Source organism: Scomber scombrus, chromosome 3 (assembly GCF_963691925.1).
Source record: "Scomber scombrus chromosome 3, fScoSco1.1, whole genome shotgun sequence".
Classification (NCBI taxonomy): Eukaryota; Metazoa; Chordata; class Actinopteri; order Scombriformes; family Scombridae; genus Scomber; species Scomber scombrus.
This window is the reverse complement of record NC_084972.1, coordinates 21,425,870-21,442,456: the sequence shown is the minus strand read 5'-3', so window position 1 is coordinate 21,442,456 and position 16,587 is coordinate 21,425,870. Positions and strand designations below refer to the sequence as shown.

The 16,587-nt window shown below is 38.1% G+C and overlaps 1 protein-coding gene across 4 annotated transcripts in view; it reads left to right on the top strand.

Annotated features, from left to right (window-relative positions):
* Positions 1-16,513, top strand: part of atg7 (ATG7 autophagy related 7 homolog (S. cerevisiae)) — a 284,172-nt gene extending 267,659 nt beyond the window's left edge. For 3 of the 4 annotated variants that reach the window (XM_062416634.1, XM_062416633.1, XM_062416631.1), the window contains one exon: positions 15,203-16,513. In XM_062416634.1, the coding sequence (XP_062272618.1) occupies positions 15,203-15,235 (33 nt within the window). In that variant the 3' untranslated portion in view covers positions 15,236-16,513. The remainder of the gene's footprint in view (positions 1-15,202) is intronic. The other variant, XM_062416635.1, reaches the window with a different exon arrangement.
* The last annotated feature ends 74 nt before the right edge of the window (positions 16,514-16,587 follow it).

Here is a 16,587-nt window from a genome sequence, read left to right as displayed (position 1 = left end):
GATCCAGTTACTTCCGGCCATTTTTTCAGATTATTTTTAACATGTTTGATTTTTTGCGACTGAAATTAGAAATGTCAATGTCATGTAATGGAGAAAAACATTTCCATAAAAGGCAAGCAAAGAGGAAAATATTGTAATTTGCCATGAATGTCACAAGTTTCACAACAAAACCCAAGTCTATTCATCCATCTCGTCCAAGTTTTTTTTTTTTTGCCTTTGTTTTTTCACCTTTTCCATATAAACTGCAGCATGACGCAACAGACTAAATGATTGGTGTTCATTTCTGATTTGGTACAGGGACACTGCAACCAACCTGTTAGATCACATAAAACATGAATCTTGTCATACTGGAGCTTAAACAATGAATCCAATAATCTATTAGTCGATAGAAAGAAAAATAATCTGTAGCAGTTTTAATAATTGATAAAAAAAATGTTCAGGTGAAAAACACCAAAAATCATCTGATTCCAGCTTTTGAAATTGGAGGATTTTCAGGTTTTCTGTTTTATATCATTATAAACTGAATATTTGTGGGGGTTTGGAGTGTGGGTCATACAAAACAAGATATTTGAATACAATATATTTGGCTCTGGGAACTTAATGGACAGTTTTTCACTACTTTTCAACATTTGATAGAAAAACTAGTCAGTAGCTAAGTTGATAATGAAATCATTAGTCGCAGCCCTATACCATGTCCCTCTAGTCCGGTTTGCTGTCCTCTGTCTACTCAGTTGTTCAGCTTGTGCTCTTTACAGCCAACACCAAAAATGTGTGCATGTTTGTGAAAGTCGTAGTTGTGTGTTGTGTGTCTTGACTTTGTGGCTCGTTTTGAAGTCTGTTCTTAGTTTTGGGTAACTATTCTTATGTTTACATCTGACACACCTACATCATCGAATAGGGATCACACAGTCCCAACATCTTGTATTCCACTATAGCATCTGGAACTACTTTATCAAATTAGTATTTTTACTGCCAAACAATATTAGCCAAAAGCTCTGTTTATTGTGTGGAACTGAATATACTGCCTGGAGACATTACTTTATTAAACAGAAAGAATTAGGAAATTTGGAGTCCTTCAGTAGTATGTTTTTTTTTTGTACTGTTGGATAGCCTGAAGTGATGATGAGGAGCAAATTAAGGCCTAAATAAGCAGCGTACAAAGGCAGTCATGTCACATCACAGTGGGAATGTTTTGACAGATTAATCATATTAGAGGCAAGTCAGGGATCTTTTTTATATGAAACGTAGGCATGAGAATCTACATAATCATTTTTTTTAACACAGTTGCGGTGCTGGATATAAAAAAAAATGTTAGTTGTTTGTATAAAAGTTGTCTTGAGTATGATTTCCATTTTTAAAAAAACAAAGAAAATAGTTCTTGTCATCTGTGAAAGCACATGGCCCCAGCTGTCTGATGGATGTTTTCTTTCTGCCTCTGGGACAAAATACATTGAAATTGAAAGTTATATCAGTTAGATTTTACTCTACTCTGGAAACCATCACTGATAAACACACTGCATGTTTGGATTGCACAATGTAACTTTGTCATTATTGCAACATGAATTTATACAATCAACAAACTACAAAGGTTGCAATAGTTGCCTAATATTTTCATAAATCTGGTAATGAAATGGTGGTATGAAGTTTTTCCAATTAAAAACATATGTAAAATATTTATATTCTGTACAAATAGACAAGGCCGTTATTTCTGTTGTTGTCATGTTCCTGCACCTGTTCTACTGCAAAATCTGAGAAAATCTAAAGTGAGACGTCACTGTACGTTTTTTCACTGTAAAACAGCTGCAGGCTCGTGACATTCAAGGAAAGTACTTAGTTAAATGATTTGACAATATTTTATACTTGAATGTTTTTATCGATTTCTTTAACAGAGACAATGCACGTTTAGCAATAATAAAAAGAAAGATAATATTAATGTTTATAGAAATATATATAATAAACAAGACAATAACAACATCAACAACAATAAAGTGTTCCATTATTATACTCTAATTAAAACATGCAGAGAAGAGTCACAGCAATCTGTCTCCCTCTCGCCTTCACTCATACATATTAGACACAGAGACTCTCGTCACAGCACTCTTATTTTCATTGACTTAGAAGGGCATTGACCTTTTACCTTTTCACCCTATTTTAAACCGTCTCTCTGCCGGTGAAACCACCACACTGCAAATTCCCGCCACATTGTGCAGGAATGTCAGAGGGGAATTCAGGAATGTAGCTGGGAATGCAGCGTGCTGCAGTAGCAGTTGGTGTTACACCGGGCCTCATGAGGTCATTTTCTCTGCTCAGAGTGGGTATGCACATGCACTCACCAGCGTCTGTGTATTTTTGCTGCATGTGTCTTTACGCGTGTGTGTGTGATTATTTAAGTGTGTTACTGGAAGAGGAGACACAGATAAAATAGGTTTAACACTCTTAATCCCAGCTGATCGTTTTACTGGAACATGACACAGTCTTCCCAGACCAAGATTAGGTCTGAATATTTATTTAACCAATTACATTTCCAGCAAGGTTTCCCTATAAATTGTGCATGAGCAGTAATATATCAGAAATAGCACACTACTGAATAATTAGGGACCTTAAATAGACTAGTTCCCAGTCTGTTGTGCATCCCACAAAAGAACGCTCTCACCATTTTTTTTTATTTTACATACAACAATTATCTCTATGTTATATGACTGATAAGATGTTTAAGTGCAGTGCATATTTTCAGCAACACTTTACAGGCATGGATACATTGCCCTATTGTTGAAGTGCAGGATATAATTAGTCTTCAACGGTTAGCCTGGAGGACTCTGACCTCTCAAGTGCCTATGATGCATTTTTCTGTTCTGAGACTCTTTTATTAAAGGAAGATTTCCAGGATAGTAATTCAAAGTGCACTCTCTTTTGTAACTACCAACAGACTACTGCACAGCCTCTTCAGGTGATGAATGTAGAAATCTACATATTAATAACAACCAAAAATCCATCTCACACACAATGGTAACATTTTCAAACAATTACTTGAGTTGGCAGCACCAGGGCCTCTGTATAGAGGATGCCAAGACATTATGTAAATTAGTAAATATGCTAAACTTGAGGGCCCAACACACCTAGCAGTTATGCACAGATTGAACTAGAAGTGAATCACTGTGATCTGCTGCCTTCTGAAGATGTTTTTGCAAAGCCACATGACCCTAACAGGCTTCCCTCATTACTACAGATGACATGTAGCTATTCCACCCCAGTGACAGGTGCTGCTTCAGCTGGATAGAGTGTCCAGGAATGAGTGATATCTCAGGCCCTTCTGTCCTGCTGCCTGAAAAAATTGTATTTCTACCATCAAGTATTAGAGCAGGAAAGACAATGGTCCCTGAATTTCCATGTGGTACTTAATGCAGATGTGATGATAGCCACTCTGTTCTGTCAAGTTCAAAAGCAGTGACTGGAACACATTTAGTGAGTAGAAGAAAACAACATAAAAATTATATTTCAAAAATTTTATTTTTGCATATGATGTCAAGTGCAACTCAGTCTCAATGTGCTATCACAGCAAAAAAAAAAAAAACCCAACAACTAATAATAATTAAAAGTATGCACCTTATTAAAGAGCCCTTTACTGTGTGTGATTTTGGTCAGAGAGGAAAGTTCACAATCACAAATGAGAGAAACATGATGAAATCTAAAAGACAGCCTGTGTCAGAACTTTAAAGTCTAAGTTTAAAGTAATAATAAATTGACACAGACTTTGTAGGTAAATATGGACATTTTCGTTTCATTAAAAATGTAAAGCAGTTAACAAGCGATCCATGACCAATGATTGTTATGTTAAATTTTGTTTTCTATCGTTGGGCTTTTAACATCACTCATTTCTCTGCTGAAAAGCAGCTTCATTGTGGTCATCACACTTGGAGCAAAAGCCTCTCAGTTTAAGCCGTGGGCAGCAGCCAGTGTCGGCTGTGTCCTTTGATGCTAACATTGAACGAATCCCATTCATCAGTAACAGCATATTACCTGAAGTGAATCCCAGTTGTCTCTGATGAAAGTTTGTAAAACTGCCTGGAGCAAAAATAGTAACTACAAGTGTGCGTGCTCTAGTTTTTATATAGTGGGGTGGGGTCATGCTAGTAACCTCTCTACATCATCAAGTAACCATTTCAATTCCCTTTAAAAAGTTCTGGACACAGAAATGGTGAAAAACCAATGTGATGCTCTAATTTCACAGTTCTTTTCTTTTCACATGTTTACAGCTGTTATTTTCTAACATGTATAATATGTTTAAAAAAACGAAGCGGCAAAATAATAAAGACATTTTTGTGACTTTGCTGCATTTTCAAAATGTATGAGCAGCTCAGATGATAACGCGAGCTGATGACATGCTTCTGCTTTCATTTACTGTTTTTCTATTTACATAGTAGTGCTACGATTCACCACAGATTCATCGCACATCTGACATGTTCAAATTGATATTGCACAGTCTCACACAGATTGCAGCAAAGATTGTATTAGTGCCGTCTCCCACAGTGTGACTTGCAATAGACTTACATGATTGTTGTTGTTATAAACTCTAAAGGTCCCTTAACACAGTGCCTCAACAGAAGACACACACAAAAAAGGCAAAATCCTTGGAATGATTGTCTGCTACATGAAAATGACAACAATAAATAACAATAAATCCAATCACAAATAAAGAGACTCAGTGCTCCCATTCGACAATAAAACCCCAAAAACTCAATCTCTCTCTTATTTTCATACACTATTACATAATTTGAATCGAGCCCAAAAGTTAAGATTAAAAGAACCTTTTAAAAACTTTTATCCTTGATAATGGTTCAGGTTCCAGCCAAACCAGATAAAGGTTTTTCCCTCAGGTGACTGTAGACCTTATCACGTCTTTTGTGCTTCAAAGTGCTGCCGTTTCACAGCTGAATACTCCAACGTGCAGGAAATTGAATCCTCAGAGAGGCTACACCCAAACTGCATTATTTATTTAGCTCAATCACCCATCTGTGTGTTTGTGTGTGTGTGGTGCGTGTGAGTCGTTATGCACATGCGCATGAGTGGACATGTTAACCATGGTTGCAAAACTATTTTAGCATCATGAGGTCAACACTCACACCTGCCATTGTTTTTTGTTGCTGTTTAGGTCATTTCCAGAGCTGTTTGTTTTGTAAGTATTGTGAGTTCTGTCATGATGAATGCAGAGAGGTCAGTCAGGAGAGAATGAAAAGAAAGGTACAGAAAAAGAGAAAGTGAAGCTGTGAAGAAAAATGAGATGAAAATGAGACATGGGATCTGAAATGTGAAAACATTCAGCAACCACCAAACAGTTTTGAGCAGAATTTTTTTTTAAATGGTTATGGTTAGGTTTAGGTTTAGTGCTGTGTATTTATTTCCCAACAAGTGCATCTCGGCTTGGATTATAAAAGAAGCTATGTGGGTCTTCCTCCCCCTCCGCCATGTAAAACCTTCCCTCGGGGGTCTTATGAGATGGATGAAAGGGGAAGCACCTCCCCTCCCTCTCTCATTAACATAAATCATCAAATGCATCCCCCTGGCTAACAGATGTTACATCATTTGTTAGAGGAAACAAGAATTTCCATGGCCGACACTCCTTTGTAAAGTTTGAACTAATTGCCCGGTGCCCATGGTGCCATCATTTTATAGCTCAGAGTTTGGGTTCTACTGAAGTTAATGGTGAAATTTACAAGGATGAAACAGTAAAAGTCTATTGATAAAAGTCCTGCTTTATTAGTTTAAAACACTGTCATATTTACATATTTTTAACAACTTGAGACATCTTTGTGAAATGATTTGCATTAATTATTTCATGAAATGTATTAATGCTGAATAAGAACAAATTTCTGCCATCGCTTCAATTTTATGATAGTAGGATTTGAAAGGTTCTTGTGTTTTAATCTGCTGTGGTGTCTGAATAACGACCATTTAAGACATACACTTTGCATTGTAAGCGATTTTACGTCAGTTTCTCAACACATCCAATCACTTTTACATAAAAGTCATAACAGCAGTCTGTAACACTTCCAACATGACATATGTTTGAACTTAATATGTTCAGATTAACATACAGTAAAGGCTGCAACAGCAGATGGTTGAATATAGAGGATGAGTCAATGAATATCTTCCACCTTTTTAAGAGCACTCCTATAGATGTATCACTTCATTTTAATCTCTTATGCATAAAGAAAATAAAATCAATTTTAAAAAACGCACAAAACTCTGTTGAGGACATTCTTGTCATGTCAGCAGTCATGTGCGGTGAAAAGAAGTGAAAAGCAAAAAACCTTGTTGAACCTCAATAATAATCAGACCAGTGCTGCCTCCTTAAATGTTCTACTGTCATTCATTCATATCCAGCAAAACCAGAGTGAATACAGAATGTGAGCAAATGCAAATTCAAGTCCCAACTCATCATAAAATATGAATTTTCCAACAAAGTGATGCAATTTATGAAATAATTAGAGGATCCACCGGGAAAGAAGTGGGGTCATTAATTTAGGTTTCAACAGAAAAATAAGTTTCAGAATCCATCACTGATGCAACCTGACAACTAAACACATTCTTCTTTCCTAATGTTTCAACTCACCACACTTCTGAGTGGTGCAATCAGGTGCCAAAAATCACTTTTTATTGTGGCTTTACAGTCATTTATATAATGTGCATCTATGTCTGAGTAACAAAAAGGCATTTAACAGATAATTTTGACCTTTGTTCTACTTTTTCTGTCTGAAAGGAGCTTAAGCTGCAGTATCTCTCCAGTGAGCAACCTGGGTGACAAATACAATTTTTATAGCTAACTCTCTGAGATCACGGTAATGAAACAGAGAAGTAGTTAGACTGGATTTCCTAACTTTCTTCCTAAACAAGCAGCACACAGTCACTGTTGTATCCAGCAGCCATAAACCACGTCACTCTGTGTGGTCCACTAATTGCATATCAGATGGAGCCAGTCTCCATGATGAAAGTTTGACTTTGTGCTTTGTGCTTTGGTGTCAGTTCTTATATGTAAAGCAGATGTGTGTTTAATAGCAAAGCCCATCAGTGGCTGTGTGTAGCGCTGCCTAGTTGAATAGGTTTAGAGGTTGGATTCCCACTGGGGCCACCCGCACTTACAGTAGGATGTGTTCCTGTAAGTAGTCTCAGTATTTTAAATCAGCTCGGTTTAAGAGCAACAATCCTGAGCCATCTGCCTAAAACTGGTAATGCCATTGAAGTCAGTGATCTGAGCAGTTGCTTCTTCATAAAATGTTCAGTGCATGTGAGCAAATATACTTTTCCAGAAACAGCACTTTGACCTGGGCCTGCAGATTGGTAAATATCACTAAAGACCCTCATGCTGAGGCGTGTGTTGTATTTGTTGGAGAACAATAATCAGCAGCAGCAGAGAGTTGGCTGTGAATCGGGCTGCCTCGGCTTCCAGCTAAAACCTCCTCTATCTGATCAGATCCGGGGCTCGTTTCAACAACTAGCCTGGATTATACTTGTCATATCAGCTGGAGCCCAACTGATTACAAACACAAACACATTCACACAATGATTACATGCAGCTTACTGTTGGACTTCATGAAACATCCAGCAAGCCTTTTTTTTTTTTTTTTAAAAACCTGCAGTGATTCAAGGTCCTGAAGCGATAAGGCTGCTTCAAAGTTAAAGATGTGTAGTTGATTGTGTTCCTGCCAATCCCTTTGAGGCGCTGTCATGGTGTGTTGTTTGTGTTTGTGTAGAGGTTTGTTGTGTGGGGGTCAACCAGTTTGAACAAATAAAACCAAGCTTAGGTTGCAACTATTGATCAGTTTCATTATTGATTGAGTTTTTAATTATTTTTTCGTATTGTCTGCTCTTTAAAATAGTGGAAAATTCAGTTTCTTTGTACTGTTGCTACCATAGACTGTGAAACAAATGACATCCCCCACTGGTTTGTGGACTGACGTTTTGAAGCCTTGAATTTAGTGATTTGACAGTGACCATCTTGAATGTGACCATGGACACCTGATTTCTGGAGGCAGAATTGGCCATATTCGGACGAGAGAGAGGAGACCTTAGAGCTAGCTGCTAGCTTGGTTAGCACGGTGCACTCACAATCTGTGGTAAACTCTGATAATGCTAATGCTAAGACTAATTTTCATGAGCAAAAACAGGCTTAAAACCATTAAAACAAAATGTACTTACCAGAAAAACTGAACAGTCGACTCCGTAGAGGGTCTTTTACTACAGTAAAACACTGAACAAGACGTTTTAGGAGACCAAATTGTTACAATTACCTTTCATGAACTGAAAACACACTGTGAAATAGTAGCAGCTACGCCTGGACTCTGTGTTACATCTGGGGTTACGCCATGGTTATTCAAGATTCAAGATTCAAGAACTTTATTTGCCATTTGTGTTTGCACACATAGGAATTTTTGTGCGGTTTGTTCAGAGTCAAGACAAAACATTTAAAAGACACACAAGTAGGACACATTCATAAAACACATACACATAATATAAAAAAGTGCATAAAAACCCTGTGTAAGGGAAAGTTAGGAAGACAATATAAATAAATATAATAAATTAAATATGGTATATATACTGTGAGGTAGGTAGTTCATCTTGTTTTGGCTGAGAGTCTTACTGTGGCAGGGAAGAAGCTGTTAAAGAAACGTGTTGTGTTTGTGATGATGCTGTCCGGTCGTCTGTGTCTGAGGTTGTATGTGCATTGTTTGTGTTTGAGCAGGGAGTGAGCTGGATGTAGTGTGTCTCTGGTGATTCTCTCTGCTCATTTTTGACAGCGTTGTGCGTAGATTGTGTCCATGGAGGGGAGTTCGGTTCTGGTGATCCTCTCTGCAGACTTTATGACTCTCTGTAGAGCCTTCCTCTCTGTCTGTGTGGTATTCCCATACCAGACAGTGATGCCTGTGGTGAGGATGCCCTCTATCAGTCCTTTGTAGACCTGGGTGAGAGGGCAACAGTGCAGACCAGCTTTTCTGAGCAGCCTGAGGAAGTACAGTCTCTGCTGGGCTTTGTTCACTGTGGCAGCAGTGTTCAAAGTCCAGCTCAGATCAGATGTTACCTGTAGTCCCAGGAATCTGTAACTGTCAGCCCTCTCCACCTCAGTCCCCTTGATGATGAGAGGATGCAGGGGGGGTGGTTTTTTTCTAAAGTCCATTATTATTTCTTTTGTCTTCTCTGTGTTGAGGCATAGGTCGTTCACCTCACCATAGACAAGAATGTCATTCACCAGACTCCTGTAGCCCGACTCGTCCCCCCCCCTTGATGAGGCCCAGGATGGTGGTATCATCCGCATACTTAATGATGATGGTGTTGTCCTGGGTGGAGACACAGTCGTGTGTGTACAGGGTGAAGAATTTAGGGCTGAGACAGCAGCCTTGTGGTGATCCTGTGCTGACGGTGAGCTCTGCAGACACCCTCCTTCCCATCCTCACCACCTGTGGTCTTTCAGTCAGGAAATCCAAGATCCAGTCCCAGTTGATCAGTCAGCCTTCCCAGGCGGATGGTATTAAAAGCAGAACTGTAATCCAGGAACAGCGCTCTGACGTATGCTCCTCTGCTGTCCAGGTGTTGCAGGATGTGATGTAGAGCAAAGGCCACTGCGTCGTCCACTGAGCGGTTGGGGCGGTAGGCGAACTGGAGGGGGTCGGTTTTGCTCGGAATTGTGTGATTGATGTGTGTGAGAACCAGTTTTTCTAGACACTTCATGACGACTGGCGTGAGTGCCACTGGCCTGAAGTCATTCAGCGTGGATGGGTTTGGTTTTTTTTTTTTTGATTTAAAAATACGGGGGACTACTGCTTGGTTTAGAGACAGATTGAAGATGTCTGCATATACACCAGTGAGTTGTTCTGCGCAGGCCTTCAGAACTCTAGGAGGGACGCCGTCTGGTCCAGCAGCCTTGTGGGGGTTCACCTGCCTCAGAGCTTTCAGGACCTGTGTGGGTGTCACCTGTTATGTTACATAATCAACATTGATACCGTGATAGCAACTTCAATCACAAGGTAGCCAAATCCTAAAACATGCCCTACCCTGCTTTACTGTCTATTTTACTCTATCATTGTAATTTAATCTAGTTTTAAAATGAGAATCCAGTAAATGGCTCTCAAATGATGCACCTGACAGCTAAACATATGATATTGAGATATGTTCCAGGCATTGTCCAGTCCAGTTGATGTAGAAGACATGCAAATAAAGAAACAAGTATTTTTTTGTATTACAGTGAAGAGGAAGTTAGTCCTAGTGTTATATGCAAAAATATATGATGTGTCTCGTATTTCATCCTAGCATAACCCAGTTTAGAGGCTTAGCGTACACCTTTGGATAAACAATACAGTGTTTATATTTATACTTTATTATTCAAAATACAAGAGAAAACTGAAGATGAGGACTGATCGACATGTCAGAGAAAGAATAAAATAATGCTTGGCTCAGTTACTGCTGTTGTTATTAAGCTAGTTAGCTGGACTTGGTAACATTTGCAGCTAACGTTAGAGCTGATAAACTCTCTGAACATTTCTGCATTTTGGAAAGGCTGAAAAAAGAGAAGCCACTCTCCAAACTCCTTATGTATGTAGTATCACGTTTACTACTGGTCCATACACACTGCTTCAATATGTCAAGAAATACAAAGCTTGACAGGTCTGGCACACCTGGTTGCTAAGCTAAGATTGCGTCTTGTTTTATCTGATCAACAGTACCTAGAAGACCTAATAATATCGTCAAATACCATTAACCACTCGTCAAATCAAGGGAATATAGTTTTCTTTATGTTGCTTTTCTCCATGTCCATGTTGTATGTTGTCCTGAATATGTGGGAAAATTTGTTGTTTTGGTTTCAGGATTTATTCAAGCCTTCTTGAAATAGATGGAGCTTTACATTTTGATTTCTTGTTGTCATTGGTTTACATCCAGGCTTGCTTTATTTGTTACCACTGAATAAAAAGAAGTTCGCTAAGCTCCCTAATTAGTCTGAGCTGAGAAGTAATTTATTTTGATCTGGGCTTTACAGAAATCTACTTATGTATTGCAGCAACAGAGGTAAATGGTTGCGAAACATCCCAAGTATTCAACAGTGTTTGAAAGAGTGTAGTAAAGTTGTTGGCTTCAGTTTACCAGAGCTATTCACGTTACATAAGGTCTCCCCCCTTCAGATCCCCCACCTCCCCCCTTTCATTTTGCACAAAAGATTCCTCAAAACACACCACACACACACACACACACACACACTCACACACACACATACCATCAATGCAGCATGGCAGCCGTCCAGAGAGGGGCTCCAGTGTCGCTCGGTTTCAAAGAGCTCTTTGCTTGCTGTCCTTTTGATGCTCACTCACCAGCAGCAGTGGAGCAGAAATGCAGAGCGTCCAGCTTTGATATGAATTTGTCCCCGATTCTCCACACTGCTCTGAAACTCTCAAACTACACTCCTGAAGTTACACTAATGAACACTATAGAGATGTAAGACTAAAACAACACTCTGCTTTCAGCATGTGGATAGTAGACTGTTGTTCAGGTTATCATGCTGCAGAACAGGTTAGACACGTTTTTGCAGGGTTCCCTCTTAAAGTACTGGCACCTCTGACTTTTGGCCACACGAGATCCACAATTACTGTGCGCAACTTCCTTTTCTGTTGACGCAGATACACACAAACCTCTGATTAAAAACTTAACAAAGCCATAACAGAAAAGTGCTTAAAACATTGTCTGAAATTGATGAATGCCAAAAAGGGTGAAAAAACAAAACAAAAAACATGGAAAATACTTGATTTGTTTGTTTATTCAATGTATTCCGTTGTTAACTTCATTTGTTAGCTCCAGATCCTGATTCATGGCTTGTTTTCAATTGGTTTATTCTGAATATCCCCCTAGGGAACAGTAAAGTTTAGATATAGATTTTCCCTAGAAGCAAAAATGTAATATTTTTGAAAAATTGCTCACTCTTAAACTTGATTAATTTAATATTCGCCATGTGCGTTAAGTGTGACGGCAGCCTAGCTTAAAGTGTCCAAAGTGACTTGTGCCATGTTATAGCTAATTTATTTTTTATCAGTACGGAGAACGGACATGTGACTGTTTTTGACAACGTTTATCCTCACCCTATGTCTGGGTCCTTGATACAGTCAGTAAGCTCAGGCATTAGTATAATGTGTGTCACTACCAGACCTGCTAACTGCACAGTGATAACAAGACTGTGAAAGCTTTGCACTGCACCCAGCAAGCAGTTACAGAGCAAAACTCCCCCTCAAACCACAGTTTGACTTTGTGTTGATGTATGGATAAAACAAATGACATACAACGTGTTATAATGCGAGCTTCAGAGGTACGGGTTGGGGGTTTATTTTCCACTTTGAAAGGAGCCAAACTAGCTCTTTCCTCCCAGCTTCCAGTCTCTATAATAAGCTAATCTAACAACGTCCTCTCTCCAGCTCTGTTCTTCGTGCACAGACTTGAGAGTGGTATCAATCATCTCATCTCACTTTTAGGAACTTTATTCCTTTAATTCCACATTTGCACCTCTGCTCTTGCTCCTCGTGAATTTACCGATATTTTCATACAGAAACAGACTTCATGGGGGATGTAACAGTAGTCATACCAATATATGTTACCTTGAACCTTTTTTATTCCAATTCCAGTTCAGCCAAAATGCATGAGTAATGAGTTTAGTTAATAGTTTTTGTAGCTCTTTGTGAGCATGACCTCATGGATATTTGTCACATTTTAAAATAAGTGCATTCCTGTCATAATGAGCCTGACATGCAGTGAAATGTGTACTTAGAGTTGAATGTATTATATTGATTGTTTCATACAAAACTCCACCATATAAATCACTTAGAGCTCTTGATGCACAGTATTGATGACATGGACTGTACTTTGAGAAGAAATGGTATTGAGCGTGTCCCCTCCGTGTTGTGTTGTTCCCTTCACACTACTGAAGTCATTTTCAGCAGGGCCTCAGCACACAGCACTCACTATAATGATAGGTGTAATTATAGTCTCTCTTTTCTCTTTGTACTCTGGCCTTTCTTCGCAAACATAACACAATACTTGAAAGGTTTCAGTATTTAGAAAGAAGAAAAATCAGGATGACATGTACATTTTATGGGATCATAGTTTTAATTTCTTGGTCATTTCTGAAGACGCTTCCTGGAAAAAATATGTATGGTACTAATTACAGAGAAAATAGGAATTCCCTGGAAGAGTGGCTTTATCGAATCTTGTGTAAATGTGCATTTCATTCATTTATCAGAAACTTTCTGATCATTGTATGTCAAATAGCTTTTCTGTACACAAATATCACATTATTGCATGTTTGCTTCCTGTGGAAATGTTTAAGAAAATCTGTATAATAGAGTCACTAAAAACAGAAACCTATTGGTCAACATTTACTTATTAGTTTAACCTTGTGAATTTTAATCTGCGTTTTCATTTTATTAATGCATTTGTACAAAGTACTACAAGTATTGTTATACTGTAGTCCATTTGTTTTCCTCAGTTTATTTAAGATTCTTTTCTCAAGACAGCTATAATAAGTATGTTTGTAGTAACAATGGAACAAATGACTATGTATAATGTGAAAATGATTTAATCCGGGTCTGCAGCTCCCCTGAGCTCTACAGAGCTTTCTACCATTTTTGAGCTGATTGTTTTGCTTTTACAGCCCATCATTTTACTGTTTTAGATCCAGTGAAACAGCTCTAATAATCTTACTGTGCTCTACCTGTACAGCACCAAATGGCAGGCAGACCAAATTAGCGACTAGCTGGTTAAGATAGTGGAGCATGAAGCAGCTATGAGCCAGTTGTTTCCCTCAAAGGTTTGGTGGAGACCAAAACAGAGCTAAAAGGAGAGTGAATGTTGGACAAAGCAGATACAAACACAGCTCCATAGAAATGCTAATGTTTCTCCTAATTTCTTGGATGTGTAGGAAATCAGTTGTCTGCTAACCATATAGTTCATCATGTAAATTATGTTTTGGTAGTCTACTGGTTAAGACACATCACATAACTGTAATGTCTGCAGTTTGACTCCGGCAATTTCTCTCTCTACCCTCATATCCCCTCATGTGTCTGCTGTCGCTACCTAACAAAGGCATAAAAATGGCAAAATTATATATTTATATTTTTCAAAAAATCTGTTATTGTTGGGATTATTGGGAGTTTATTTGAGTTTCTCAGTCTCACTGGGTTTGAGTTTTTGCACTGGAATTCACATTTCGGCTCAGTTGTGAAGCAGCGCTTTCCAAGGAATGCAGCATGTCTGTGTCAAAAGTGTGTGTGTGAGTGTGTGTGTCCATGTGTGTGTGTTGACCTCACTCAAAGCCATGTGTGTGTAACATTCCAGACAGTGTTAGAGGTATGTGAATTACGTCTTACAGAGAGAGAATGTGAAGAATCTGCTGCCATGAGAAGGCCACTGTTGTTTACTGACACAGTACTGTAAAGGAGGTTCCTCTGTGCATATGTGTGTGGGGGTGTGTGTGTATGTGTGCGTATGTGTGTGAGTCACATGCTGCTGTCACTTCCTGGTAAGAGACCTCTTAGCTGTGATTGTGAGTAATTATTTTCAAAGCTGTTATAAAATTGGCACCTAAAGCGGAGAAATGAGAACTTCAGGCTCGCTCTATGTTCTCTGAAGAGCATTTTGTTTCCACTTCATATGTTTCCTGTTTACCTGTCTCATCCTGTTTTCTTTTTTTTATTTAATCAAATATTAATTGCCATTAATGAAGTGTCTTAAATCATTGCAGCCTCTCAGAGATCGTATTATTTTGCATTGGATTATACTCTAGGATTAAGTCCAGTGTTTATCAGTTATTTAATTAATTTGTAACAGCTCAACAAATTTGGTTTTGCCATTTATGTTATGACTATATATACATACTATATACATACTGTACATATTCACTAATCTAAAAAAAAAAGACTAGAAAGGCACTGATACCAATGCAGTCCATTTACCAATTACCAAAAGTTAATACTTGACTTTGGAAAGACTCAAGGTCCACATACTAGTTTTTTCCAGAGCTGTAAACCAGATCTTAATAAACAAACTCCATCTGAAGAGCACAAGGTTGCAGCTGAAATCCACAAAAATCAAACTGCTACTGTTATTTCATAGACAAAATAATGACCTTTATGTTCATTTTTCTAACATTTCTTTTCGGTTGTGTTTTTTATCTCAACAGATTTGGGATATGAGCGACGACGAGAGCATCTGAGGGACTTGAAGGAACCAGTCTTAAGCGTCTGAAGGACTGGACAGTCCAGTTCATGTTTCTGTTTCTTTTTTTGTTTGTTTTTTAATCCCAAGAATCTCACAAGTACATGGGACAAGCTCTCATAAGGTGCTCTGATAAAAATTCATAAAGACAAGCACGTTACAAAAAAATCCAAAAAGTTGTTAAAAAGCTTTAATTTTCTTGTTAGTGTTGTGGAGCCACTTCTTCATTCATCAGTCTGACCTTCAGAACTGAGCAGTTATAATAAACGGTAAGAAAGAACAGAGAAGAGATCGCTTTTACTGCTAAAATATCCAGTGAATGTTTTCATGGTTGCAGCAGAAACAGGATCAGAGCTTGAAGGAGAGCAATTCACACTTTATGTATAAAGCTGCTGTATTATTAAAGGCAGAATGTACCTGTTTCTATCACTCGACGATTCTTAATAAGTCATGTTTACTTGAGACTTACACTCACTTTTAGGTGGCACTTAAATTCCCTGAGCAAAAACACAAAAGCTTAAAAAGCTTCATTGAACGCTCACAGATTCAGTCCCTCCAACAGTCTCTCCATCATCACATTTAATGGGTTTGCTGGAGAGTCCTTTGGCAAGACACTGGCATACTTCATCTGCTCACTCATTCAGTTTGGAAAATAGCTTCAGATAAATGATGAAAATACAAAAACACAGTAGGCAACTCAGCAAATCCATCCATCCATCCATTTTATCTGTTTACTGGAGACTCCAATACATACAGTTAATAGTAAAACCAGCTTTGTTACTTTGCAAATATTTGGAAGAAACCTGCACACAGATGTTGAGATGTACAGTGGCTAAACTGTGGCTTCAGATATGAAGATTAGAAAAGTTAATGCAGAAAAACTGGAACCTACAGCTGCAGTTTCATATTAAACAGCCACCAGAAAACAAAGATTTTCATGGTATGTTTGTGTACATGCATGCATGTGTTTTTGCATTTTTTATTTTTTTTTATTTTATTTGTCTGAACTGCTAATATGTTCAGTCTTTTCAGTGTAATGCAGTGTTCATCTACAGCCTCTTGGATATTTGTGGAAGAGGATTAGTGCAGTGAAAAAGAGATTCATTTCAGAATTTGAGATTTAATTCAAGAAAGGTTCAGATTTTTGCCTCTGAATTGGCCAGAATGGAGATAAAACTTATAATAATAATATATAATTCGGACTGTTCTCAGAGCTGTTTCATTGCACTAATTCCTGTTTCTAAAGTACTTAAATAAACTGTAATAAAATATCTCTTTATTATTTCTGTTTACATCTTTTATTCCTGTAAAAAATGTTTTATACATTTTATCACACAACACAATTAGTTT